The sequence below is a fragment of the Dipodomys merriami genome, unplaced genomic scaffold (genome assembly GCF_024711535.1).
Source record: "Dipodomys merriami isolate MVZ:Mamm:240054 unplaced genomic scaffold, mDipMer1.0.p SCAF_42, whole genome shotgun sequence".
Taxonomy (NCBI): domain Eukaryota; kingdom Metazoa; phylum Chordata; class Mammalia; order Rodentia; family Heteromyidae; genus Dipodomys; species Dipodomys merriami.
The window spans coordinates 2517182-2530057 of NW_027205826.1; the positions used below are offsets into that span (position 1 = coordinate 2517182).

Here is a 12876-nt window from a genome sequence, read left to right on the forward strand (position 1 = left end):
TAGGACCACCCAGGGGCCGGCACCGCCGGGCACCGAGCGCGCCCCGCAGCGTGGGGACCACGCGCGTCCTCCCCAGGCCCCGCATTCCGCACCCCGCGCCCAGCCCTCGGGGCAGGCGGCTGACGATCAACCCGCAGCCCGCCAGGAGCCCCGAGGCCCAGCCGGGTTCTCATTTGATTATCTGTCCCCCTTTGTCTGGCCTGCCTCACCGCTGGCGGCCCCCTTCCCAACCCTGGCTTTGAGCCAGGCTGGCCTGACCCATCCTTCCCGGGAAGCCTCTGCGCTCCGGACTCCGCGTCCTCCCCACCACCGGGGGTGGCTTCTGTGTTCTTGAAGCCCTTCGTGCTATGCCTTTCCTTTCTTTCCTTTTCTCTTTCTTCTCTCTCTCTTTCTTGCCAGTCCTGGGGCTTGAACTCTGGTCCTGGGCACTGCCCCTGAGCCTCTTTTGCCCAAGGCTAGCGCTCTACCACTTGAGCCACAGCGCCACTCCTGGCTTTTTCTGTGTATGTGGTAATGAGGATTCAAACCCAAGGCTTCACTGAAGCATGCTAGGCAAGCATTCTACCACGGAGCCACCTTCTCAGCCCCTCATCTCTTTTATGTATCTTTATCTATCTCCTTTCTTTTTTCTTTCTTCATTTTTCTTTCTTGTGCCGTTCCTGGGACTTGAACTCAGGGCTTATGGTGCTGGTTCTAGGACTTGATTTGAACTCAGGGCCTGAGTGCTATCCCTGCGTTTCTTTTTTTCCTCAAGGCTAGTGTTCTACCACTTGAGCCACAGATCCACTTCCAGCTTTTTGCTGGTTATTTGGAGACAAACATTTCACAGACTCTTCTGCCTGAGTTGGCAAATCTGCCTGAGATCTACCTTCATCTCTGATAGTGTGTGCCACCATTTATTGCTTTATTTGAATGTGGTGCTGGGGTTGGAATCCAAAGCCTTATGCATGGTAAGCAGGCATGACCACTGGGCTTATATACCCCTCACTCCAGACACAACTTCTTCATGGTATTTGCCACATTGGTTTGAAATAATCACCCCATTGGACTGTGGACCCCCAAAGCAGTTGATCTGTGGCATATCTTTCTAAGCTCTAGCAGCCAGTCCAGTGCCTGGCATTTAACAGGCACACGGTGCATAGAGGCGTGGAGTCACCTGACCTCCCTGAGGCTCTGTTCTCATCTGTACCCGGATCCGTGTGCTGTCAGCTCTCAGTGTGATTGTCGGAGCAAAGGCGCCGAGCGCTGGGCAGCCTCACCCTGTCTTCTGAGAGCTATTCTTTTTTCTTTTTCTTTTTAGCCAGTCCTGGGGCTTGAACTCAGGGCCTGGGCTCTGTCCCTGAGCTTCTTTTGCTCAAGACTAGCACTCTACCACTTGAGCCACAGCACCACTTCCAGCCTTTCATGTTTATGTGGTTCTAAGAATCGAACCTAGGGCTTCATGCGTGCTAGGCAAGCACTCTACCACAAAGCCACATTTTGAGAGCTGTTCTTCACACGCCGGCTGTTCAGAAACATCTGTGGTTGGACTTGGGAACACTGCGAAGGAGCCCCAGTATGGCCGCCACACACAAGCCTGTGTAGACTGGCCCATTCCTGCATGTACCCTAATCTGCCTTGGAAAACAGGAGCACAGGGCAGGAGCTCAGAGGAGCCCAGCCCAGTTTGGCTGAGGGGCTGTGTCTGCCAGCAGCACCCAAGGGAAGCTGGGACATGTGCACCCACTGTGGATCGGGGGGAGGGGGGAATGAGGTGTGAGGACCAGACCCACAGGCGGTGATGCCCAACCCCTGCTTGGCTTCACAGACCCTTTCTCCTCACCACCAAAGCCTTCTGAAAATGACTGGGGGAGCCAGAGCCCTAAAGCAGCCAAGGTATACAAGATGTCTCCCCTGGGGCAGCTTAACTAAGTTAAACCTCCCTCCTCTCTCTCCTCCCTGCTTTCTACTCTTTCTTTCTCATTTTCCTCTGTTCTATTTATTTATTAATTTGTTTGTTTGTTTATTTATTTGCCAGTCCTGGGGCTTGAACTCAAGGCCTAGGCTCTGTCCCTGAGCTTCTTTGTGCTTAACGCTAGCACTCTACCACCTGAGCCACAGCACCACTTCCAGTTTTCTGGTGGTTTATTGGAGATAAGAGTCTCAGACTTTCCTGCCCTGGTTGGCTTTGAACTGTGATCCTCAGATCTCAGCCTCCTGAGTAGCTAGGATGACAGCATGGGCCAGTGACATCCAGCTTTTTTTTTTCCTTCCTTCCTTCCTTCCTTCCTTCCTTCCTTCCTTCCTTCCTTCCTTCCTTCCTTCCTCCCAAATCTCACTATGTAGCATGGTCTAGAACTCTTGATCTTCCTGCCTCAGTCTCCTCAGTGCTGGGATTACAGGTATGAACCACCATAGTTGGCTTTTCAACTTTTTTTTTTTTTCAGCATTTTCAGAAGCTGAGAGCTGTGGTTCATGCTTGTAATTCTAGCTACTGAGGAGGCTGAGATCTGAGGATTGAAGTTTGAGGTCAGCAGGGGCAGGAAGATCTGTGAGACTCTTACCTTCAATTAACCACTCTAAAGCTGGAAATGAAGCTGCGGCCCAAGTGGTTGAGTGGTAGAGTGCATCTAAAAGCTAAGGGACAGAGCCCAGGCCCCAAGTTCAAGCCCTAGGACCAGTGCACGTGCGCACATGCACACACAGGTAAATGTTGAAAGAGGAGTAAAAGTATCTATTTTTACCATCTACACTCAGGTATTTTGTTACATTTGTTAATATGCATTCACATTTTAAAATTGTATCCTGACATTTCATCCCTAGACTCTCCAACATGTATCTCTACACCTAAGAAAATGATCACTAGGGCTGGGAAGGTGGCTCAGTGGTAGAGAGCTTGCCTTGCATGCATGAGGCCCTGGATTCGATTCCTCAGCACCACATAAGCAGAAAAAGCCGGAAGTGGCCTTGTGGCTCAAGTGGTAGAGCACTAGCCTTGAGCTGAAGAGCTGAGGGACAGTGTCCAGGCCCAGAGTTCAGGCCCCACGACTGGCAAAAAAGGAAATAGAAAAAGAAAATGATCACTAATGTGCCTATTAAATCGTTTATGGAATCCAAGTCCAATTCATGTCAATTATTGCAACTGATTTTTCTTTTCTCTCTTTTTTTGAGGGAGCAGTACTGGGGTTTAATGCTTTCTAGGCAGAAACTCTTATTGCTGAACCAGGCCTCTAGCCTTTTTTGCATGAATTATTTTTTAGACAAGGTCTTTCTTCTTGCCTGGGTACATGCCTAGACCCTGACCCACCTCTTTCAAACTTCCCAGGACAATAAGTGTGCACAACCATGCTCAGCTCGCAATTGGGCTGGCCTCAAATGGCAATCCTCCCAATCTCTGTCTCCCACCTGTGGCACTGGCACCTGGATGTAACATCTTTTGTTTTCAATTCCTCCATCCTACACATTGATTCACTCCTTCCTTCCTTCCTTCCTTCCTTCCTTTTCCTCTTTCTTCTGATCATTCTTTTTTTTTTTTTTTTTTGGTCATGGGGCCTGAACTCTGGGCCTGGGTGCTGTCCCTCAGCTCTTCAGCTCAAGGCTAGTGCTCTACCACTTAGCCAGAGCGCCACTTCCAGTTTTCTGGTGGTGTTTTGGAGATAAGAGTCTCGCAGCCTTTCCTGCTGGGGCTGATCTCAGCCTCCTGAGTAGTTAGGATTACAGGCATGAGCCACCGGCGCCCGGCTTCTTCTGATCATTCTTTTAACTCTTCTGTTGAGACAAGGTTTTGTTCTACAGATCTGCCTGGCCTTGAAATAGTGATCTTGCTACCGCCTCAGCCTTCCAAATACCTGCATCGTCACACTCAGCTCCTTACTGACCTTTTAAAGAGATACTGTCCTGCCCCCTTCTGGATGTATCTGGTTGCTTCCTGATACTGTCATTGGGGTTGTTCTCTCAGAGCCCCATAAATGGCGTTTGGGTCAAAAGAGCTGATGATTGGATTTAAGTGGCAATTTGGCAAGGCTATTCAGAATAAGGACCTAAACCGAGGCATGGCAGTACATGCCTGTATTCTCAGCATTTGGGAAGGAGGGGCAGGAAAATCTGAGTTGGAAGTCAGCTTGGACTACATAGCAAGACCATATCTCAAAGCTGGACACTGTGGCTCATTCCTGTAATCCTAGCTACTCTGGAGGGGGAGATCTGAGGATCACACTTTGAAGTCACCTGCAAAGAAAAGTCAATGAGACTCTTCTCTACAATTAAATGGGTGGTAGACGACTAGCCTTGTGTGTGAAAGTCATGTGAGCTTAAGGCCCTGAATTCAAGCCCTAGTTCTGGTACCAAAATATAAAATAAAATAAGCCAGGTGTTGGTGGTTCACATCTGTAACTAGCTACTCAGGAGTTCAAGATGAGGATCAACGTTCAAAGCGCCAGCTAAGCAGAAACAGCCGGCGAGACTCATCTCCAATTAACCACCAAAAACAAACGTGGAGCTGTGGCTCAGCCTTAAACTCACACCTGTAATCCTAGCTGAGACCTGAGGATCACAGTTCAAAGCCTGCCTGGGCAGGAAAGTCTGTGAGACTCTTTATTTCCAATAAACCTCTAGAAAACTGGAAGTGGTGCTGTGGCTTAAGCGGCAGAGCGCTCGCCTTGAGCTGAAGAGTGCAGGGACAGCGCTCAAGCCCAGAGTTCAAGCCCCACGTCTGACAAAAACAAAACAAAACAAAACCAAAAAAACCATCTAGGCTCTGAGTCCAAGTCCCAGTACCTAGAGACACACACACACACACACACACACACACACTTTTGAACAAAATTCTCAGAGGAAAACGTTTTTCTTTTCCTGTAAATAGCTAGCTCTGTGAATAAGATTTCTAGTCAACAATTTGCAATCTACAGTCATTGTGCTGTTATTTTTCCTTAATGTTCACATTGAACCAAACGTAGCCAAAACAGCTCCTTTGACCTTTGAACACTAGTTTTTCTGCTTTCTGCAACTGCCCCAATCCCAGGTAGACTTTTTTTTTTTTGTTGGTCATGGGGCTTGAACTCTAGGCCTGCCTGGGTGCTGTCCCTGAGCTCTTCAGCTCAAGGGGAGCACTCTACCACTTGAGCCACAGTGCAGCTTCCAGCTTTTTCTATGTGGTACTGAGGAATCAAACCCAAGGTTTCGTGCATGCTAGGCAAGCACTCTATCACTAAGCCACATGCCCAGCCCCCCATGTAGACTTTGAGAGCAGCCATTTTTCCAAAGAGCCTTGTTCAAGATCTGAATGCTATGTTATGAGCAAGGCTACGAGGATGTGGTATTTCCAATTCAAATCTAACATTGTTGTTGTCTGCGATGTTGGCCCTGCATTTCCAATACTCCAAACCCACCTCTGATTCTTTGGTTTTATTATTACATTACCTTCCTCTATTATTATTATTTTTGTATTTCCTCTCTGCACAAAAGGAAGCATATTATATGCACTGTTTTGCACCTTGCCTTTTCATTTAATCTCTTTCTTTTCTTCCTGGTTCATGGGGTTTGGATTCAGGGCCTGGGTACTGTCCCTAAGTTCTTTTGCTCTAACTAGTACTCTACCACTTTGAGCCACAGCTCCACTTCTGGTTTTCTGGTGGCTAATTGGAGATAAGAGTCTCACAGACTTTTCTGCCTGGGCTGGCTTTGAATTATGATTCTTAGATCTCACCCTCCTTGTAGCTAGGATTGCAGGTGTGAGCCCCAGGTGCCTGGGCTGATTCTTTTTTTTTTTTTTTTGTCAGTCATGGGGCTTGAACTCTGGACCTGGGTGCTATTCCTCAGCTCTTCAGCTCAAGGCGAGTGCTCTACCACTTGAGCCACAGGGCTACTTCCGGTTTTCTAGTGGTTTATTGGAGATAAGAGTCTCACAGACTTTCCTGCCCAGGCTGGCTTTGAACTGTTATCCTCAGATCTCAGCCTCCTGAGTAGCTAGGATTACAGGCATGAGACACCAGCGCCCGGCTGGGCTGATTTATTTTTTTCTTGGTTCTAGGGCTTGAACTCTGGGCCTGAGTGCTGTCTCTTTCTTTTGCTCAAGGCTAACACCCTATCACTTGAGCTACAATGCCACTTCCAGCTTTTTTCTGAATAGTTTACTGGAGTCTCATGAACTTTCCTGCCCTGGCTGGCTTCGAACCGTGATCCTCAGATCTTAGCCTCCTGAGTGGTTAGGATTACAGGTGTGAGCCATGAGTGCCCGGCTATAGATTTTCAAACATACACAAAAGGAGAGCCGAGTGTAATGGGACATACAACTGTATTCCATACAATTGTATTCCAGTTACCTAGGAGTCTGAGGCAGGAGGCCTGGAAAACATAACAAACAACAAAGATCCTCCTCAAAACAAAAACATCGTGAGAGAGAGTAATACCCCCTCCTCCATTCCCATCACTGGGCTCCAGGACTGTAAGTGCACAGCTGATCTGGCCATTCTTTGAAATCTAGCCATGTAACGTTTGGATAGTGCAGTAGACAAAGGGCATGGGGTTGCACTCCTCGAGGCCAGAGGACTTCAGGTGAGGATGAGAGTAACCTACTCTCCTCCCATCTCCCCATTCACCAAAGAACTTTCTCATGGCAGGCACCCGGAGCATTGTGCTTTTTATGTTTGCTGTCTTTGCTAACAAGAACCAGACAACATACCGGTGCTGGTGGCTCACTCCTGTAATCCTAGCTACTCAGGAAGCTGAGGTGTGGAGGATCATGGTTTGCAGCCAACAGGATAGCAAAATCTTCAAGGCTTCATCTCCAATTAGCCAGCAAAATAGTTGGATTGCAGGCATGGCTCCAGTGGTATAGCTGCCAGCTGTTGAGTGGAAAAGCTAAGCAAGAGCACACAGTCCTGAGTTCAAGCCCCAATACTGGCACAAAAGCAAAGCAAAGACATAGAACCAGCGGGCACCAGTGGGTCTCAGCCCCCCGCTGGGCAGCGGTGTTATAAAGGCAGGAGCCTGGCAAGAACTGCTAGAGGGAGCAGTGTGTACTAAAGGGGCCTGGGGAGGAAGGTGGGCACACTGAGGCGCACAGTGTGAGGGGGTGCGGAGGCAGACAGTGAGGGTGGAGAGGTAAGAAACTGATGGTCAGCCTGGAGACGTGGTTCAAGTAGTACAGCACCAGCCTAGCAAGTAAGCCAAGCAAGTCCAAGGCTATGAGCTCAAACCCCCGTTCCAGCAAACAAGCAACCACCACCCTGACACGAACAAAAAGGAACAAGTAGCCTCACAGGCCACACTAACATCTGGAGCCAGAAAGAGCTGGGGGTTGGGAGGGTGGCTTTTTAGGCTGCTTGGAACTGGGATGTTGAGTGGGGAGACTGAGGCAGCACACCTGGGAGGCCAGAGCAATGTGCAGTGAGGGACAGGGGTGTGCCCTACGGTGCTAATAGAGGGAACAGTCCAGAGGCTTCTGAGATGACCCATAGGGCACAGATTCCCAGTGCACAGCCAAGGGGATAGGACCGGCCATGACATCTCAGCCAGGATTTGAACTATAGGAAAGGAGCAGGGCACCAGGGCATCCAAGGGGGAGAGAGGGGTAGAAGGTGCAGCCAGAGCTGCTGGGCCAGACCCAATTCTTGTCAGGGACCAGTAGTTCTGGTTCCTCGTGCTTCGGACACCCAGTCTCCGTAGCACCCATCCCCAGTGGGACTGGGGAGGGCGGGTTCATTCAGGTTAAAACCTCAAGCAGGGTGCTGATGGCTCACACCTGTAATCCTACTCAGGAGACTGAGATCTAAGGATCACAGTTCAAAGCTGGCCTGGGCAGGAAAGGTCCATGCGATTCTTATTTCCAATTAACCACCAAAAAAGCCAGATGCGAAGCAGCGGCTCATGTGGTAGAAGTGCTAGCCTTGAGCAAAGGAGCTCAGGGACAGCGCCCAGGCACAGGCTCAACACCAACCATCCAACCAACCAACCCACCCAAATCCCTCAGCCCAGCACGCAAGGCCTGAGGAATGGAACAGCAGTCAGCCTAGGAATGCCGGCTCTCAGCGGTGCTCAGCCCCCAGGTCCCACTGCTCCAATGGGGAAGCGCATGGCAGGGCCAGGAGTGGCGGGAGACCCACGTTGGCCCCCACTCACCCCACCAGAGAACCCTGATGGAAGGCGACCTTGTTGCTGGCCGAGCTCATTTGGAGTTTGTGCCTCTCCCTTTGTGTCTTTAGTTTAAAACAAAAAGAAACAGGATTGGCCGACACACCGTGCTGTTCACAGCTCATAGTAACTTCAGTCCTCTCCGGTGCCCCTCACGTCCACCCCCAGCCCATGAAGCTCTATACCATGATTCCACAGAGGACAGCTCAGACCCCACGTGGGGACTCCAGATGGCACGTTTACTGGGGTTGCCAGGCCGCACTGCCTTCCAGACCTTGGTCCTTGGCCCCCCGAAAGCGGCAGGACAGACAGACGTCCACATGAGCCCTTGTGGGGAAGTGTGCAGCAAAACCTCCCCCCAGCCCCAGGGCTGTAAAATACAGTCAAGGAAAGGAGGGACTAACTGTGACTCAACTTTTATTTTGGGGACCTTGGCAGCGGAGGCGGTCATATTCCTCAGGTCACCAATGGCACCAGCCACATTCAGGACCGCCTTTGTCACGGCCACCGGCCCCGTGGAAGCAGGGGGCTCTCGGCAGCCCGGCTTCCTTTTCTGACACTCGGCCCTTCCGCTGGGAAGGAAAGGGAAGCTGCCAGGCTGGCAGTGGCTACGGGAGAAGCGGGATGGCCACTGGCGCTGCCCGGGGCTGCTGCTGGGTAGAGATAACGACAGAGGAAGGGTGGGGCGGCAGGAGCCCTCCCAGGAGCTGGGCCTTCACGGAAACAGTGAGCCACGGCCTGGCCAGCGCAGCCGCTGATTCATCCCCCCGCTGTGTGGATCCTGCTGGCGGCCTCCTCCAGGCCCCCACACCTGGCCCCCTCCCTATGCGGCTGGGGATCTCACCGCAGCCCGATTCCACAAGCCTGCACATGTCCCAGAGAGCTCACCTGCACCCCCAAGGGGAGAGGCCTCGGCTCTTGCCTGAGAACTGGCTGAAATCTGGATTTGGGGTCAAGGAAGCAGACAGCAGGAATGGGTGATCTTGTCCAGGACTCCGCCTGTCCACGCTAAGCGGCACTCACAGGGAACTTCTCGGGTCACCCCCGAGCACTGCCGCAGGCCTCTGTCACTCCACTTCCTCTCAAAGCAATCACCCTGGCCGAGGAGGGCACTTGAGTGTCCCAACTGCCCAACTACGGACTGTGGGAGGGGCCAGCACACCTGAGATGCCAGGATGTAAGAAAGTACGACTTTTAATTGGGCAAAACCCCAAGAGCTGTGTGGCTAGCTGCCGCCCACTGTGCTCCTGGCCTCTGCTATAAAGTCCTTCTGGCCGGAACGCCGTGGAGGCTCAGGCGGCACATGGGGAGCAGGTCCAGTCTGACATAGATAAGTGGTGTTCCCAGTGGGCTGGTCACTGGGCGCACAGTCCTGCCAAGGCTGGAGCGGCCCTCGGTCACTGCTTGGCCTTCTTCACAATGGTGCCCACAGCAGAGATCACGGTGGTCTTGGAGCCGGAGGCACTGGTGGTTACAGTGACGACGGCTGGCAGCGTGGCTGTGGTGGTGAGGATGGGCGGCTGGGCGATGGTGGTCACCGGGATGGCCGAGTCCCACTTGCTCTTTCTCTTCTGAGCATCTGGAGAAGAACATGTAAGGGAGAAATCAGGTTCAAGAGCACCAAGAGCAGAGCTCTCTCCCACCGCAGGCCAGAGGTGAGCTTACAAATATAGGGCCTTGGCGCTGGGAATGTGGCTTAGTGGTAGTGCTTGTCTAGCATGCACAAAGCCCTGGGTTCGAGTCCTCAGCACCACACAAACAGAAAAAGCTGGAAGTGGCACTGTGGCTCAAGTGGTAGAGTGTTAGCCTTGAGCAAAAAGAAGCTCAGGGATGGTGCTCAGGCTCTGAGTTCAAGCTCCAGGACTGGCAAAAAAAAAAAAAAAAAAAGTAGGGTCCTGGCCTGAGAAGCCCCAGGGGGGTTGGTCAGCTGGGGCCCAGTCCAGGCTCCAGGTCAGTTCTCATACCCTAGCCTCAGAGAAAAGCAGTAGCAAGGCTGAGTCAGGGCCCAGTTCCGCCTCCAAACAAGGCCAGGACCCCCCTGCTCTGTCTGGTGTGGTCGCTTGCTACCTGCAACAGCTGTGCTGGCAGTCGTGGTGGTGGTGGCTGTGGCATTGGTTGTGGTTCCTTTCTTGGTGCCCGTCACAAACTCAATCTGGAGGGGGAGAGAGAAGAATGAGCCCCATGCAGAGCCCTGTCCATCTCCTGTGCCATCGTCTGCTCCCAGGGGACAGGAGTTTGGACTACACAAAGGAGGCACTGAAACTGTCTGGGCTGGGAACACTGGAGGGGGGGAGTGGGGGGGAGGAGAGGCGCCTGAGAAGAGCCTGCAGGGGCTTTCACCATTCTTCAAAGAGCTTTCCCAATAGATGTGGGATCCCTCCCGGCCTCACTCATGGGCTTCTGCATATGCCCCTCACCCCCACCCGTCACCCCCCTCACATGCCCAGAACCAGCTGGCCAGGCCCCTCCTCCTCACACCCGGGAGGAGGCGGTGCCCCCCGCACAGGGGAAGGACAGCTCCGGTCCCCAGGTGCTGCAGACACGTCCCTGCAATAAGCCTGGGGTTTGGAAGGGAAAGGGAAAGAGAGAGAAGGGACATTCAATCAAGGGTTAAGAATGAGAACTCCAGACCATCCCCTTGTACCAGTTCCCACATTCCTGGCCTGACTCCTACATTGGGAGCCGGGGCCTCTGAAGGGCCACCAGCATGTCTAGGTCCTGTAGCCCTGACAGCCCCTCTGTGTGGGGGTCAAAGGGGTGTCCAGGGTGTCAGGGGCACAGCAGCTGCTTCAAGAAAGATCAGAGTAGGAGAATCCGTTGTCCTGACACCCTGCTTTGTCTCTTGGAGACTCGGATCATAAAGGCACAGCATCCAAAGGATGACATTTTAGTTTAGAGCCAAGCTGACGATCCTGAAGTTCCCAGCCCACACACTAGGGAAGAAGTGGTACTCAGGCCAAGAAATGCACAGATCAGAGCAGGCAGGAGTCTCCATCCCCACCTCAGAAGGAAACATCTCTCTCCATTCTGGCCAATGACCCACAGGAGACAAAGCCACAGTATTGGAGGTGGTGGGCAAGGCCAGGAGGACATTACAGAGGGAACTACAAGATACTGAGAACAAGCAGTGGTAGGCCAGGTCAGGAGGCTGGGCCACAGCAAGAAGGCAGAGGACACAGCTGAAGTGACCTAGAGCCTCATTAGGCCATGAAGAGCAGGGGTGGAGAGGAGCCTGGTACTCCTGGGCCCAGCCAGTAGGACCTGTGCACTCCAAACTCCCCTAGAGATCTGTCAGCCACTTACTTTGGTTCGCTCCTTTTTGGCCTTTTCCAGTTTGTCCATTTCAATTTTCTGTGCCTTGGCTAGAGACAAGATAGGGGTTAAAAGAGAGCTTGTACTGAAGGAGCTCCGATGCTCTTTTGGTAGACTGATAGGAGCTTAGTATTCTTTTGCATTCAGTGAAATGAAGTGCTAGCCCTGATGCATGAAGCAAAGCCCTGGAGCCAGGGCCTGGGGGCTGTACATCCTGCCCAGAAGAATGATCTACCCTGAGCTCCAAGGGGAGCTGAATCAGTTGGGTCTAATTTCCTCTAACAACAGAGCTAGGAACCTGAGAGTGTGGCTCAAGTGATAGAGTGCCAGCCAAGCAAGTATGCCAAGCAAATTCGGTACTGAGTTCAAAACCTTGTATTGGGGTGGAGGGAAAGCTAGAATTCTGGAATTTTACATAACATTCTAGAAACTAGTTCAAATTAAGACAAAATCTGTATAGGCCTAACACATTTACAGACCAGGCTGTTGGCCTGAGACATATGATTTAAAGGCTTCAATTTTGACTTTGCTCCCAGCTTTCCAAGCCATGCACTCATTGGCCTTACACAATGCCTAGGGCATTGGCACACACGCTCCTTGGCCCTTCCATCTCTCTAAATCTTAAGACCCAACAGTTTCTTCAGTGGGGCCTTCCCAGTCCTTCAGTGTGACCGTGCCCTAGACTCACAGCACCCTTTCTCTTAACACTCATGGGTGTGGGAATGACTGATTCAACCATCTGTTTTCTTTGCTAGGTTCTTCCTTGTAAGCCAGGGCAGGGGTCTGTAATGTTCAAGACTGAGTCATCAGGAGATCCTGAGGGCTAGAAGTGTGGATCAAGTGGCAGAGTGCCTGCCTAGCAAGTCTAATCCCTGAGTTAAAACACTAGTACTAGCGGGGGAAGATAAGGAATTGGAAGCATGGCTTAAATGCCAGCCATGAGCAAACTAGAGGTCATCTTTTTTTCTGGTGCTGGGCCTGAGCGTTGCCTTTGAGTTCAAGCCACACCTTGATTTCTGGCCTTTTTGGTGATTCAACAGACATAAGAGTCCCACAGAATGTTCTGCCCAGGCAAGCTTCACACAGCAGTCTCCTAGCTCAGCCCCCTGGGTAAGGTGGATTACAGGTGTGAGCCACTGGTGCCGGGCAGCATGGATCATCTTGATCACTGACTGACTGCTTGTGCAAGACAGATGGACAGGTGGTAGAGGAGATATAAGGAAGGCAGGTTACCTAATGCCTCATAGTAGGAGTCCTCAGACCAGCCATGGGGGTCAAACATATCCTGAAAAACAAGAGTTTACATAGGCTTCAGTAACTAGGTGACAAGTGACAGAGTACAGGGACACAGATGTCACCCCTTATTTCCAGCCCTGAGGTGGCCAGGAAGCTTGTGAGCCATGATGTACTTGCTCAGTTGCTGACAGTGGTAGTGGCCCACACCTGGGTTCTAACT

At 51.7% G+C, this 12876-nt stretch overlaps 1 protein-coding gene across 2 annotated transcripts in view; it reads right to left on the reverse strand.

Annotated features, from left to right (window-relative positions):
- Positions 1-9284: 9284 nt before the first annotated feature.
- Positions 9285-12876, reverse strand: part of Sap30bp (SAP30 binding protein) — a 35238-nt gene continuing 31646 nt past the window's right edge. For both annotated transcript variants that reach the window (XM_069993012.1, XM_069993011.1), the window contains 4 exons: positions 12654-12705; positions 11412-11470; positions 10176-10260; positions 9285-9687 (listed from right to left, as the gene is read on the reverse strand). In XM_069993012.1, the coding sequence (XP_069849113.1) occupies positions 9506-9687; positions 10176-10260; positions 11412-11470; positions 12654-12705 (378 nt within the window). In that variant the 3' untranslated portion in view covers positions 9285-9505. The remainder of the gene's footprint in view (positions 9688-10175; positions 10261-11411; positions 11471-12653; positions 12706-12876) is intronic.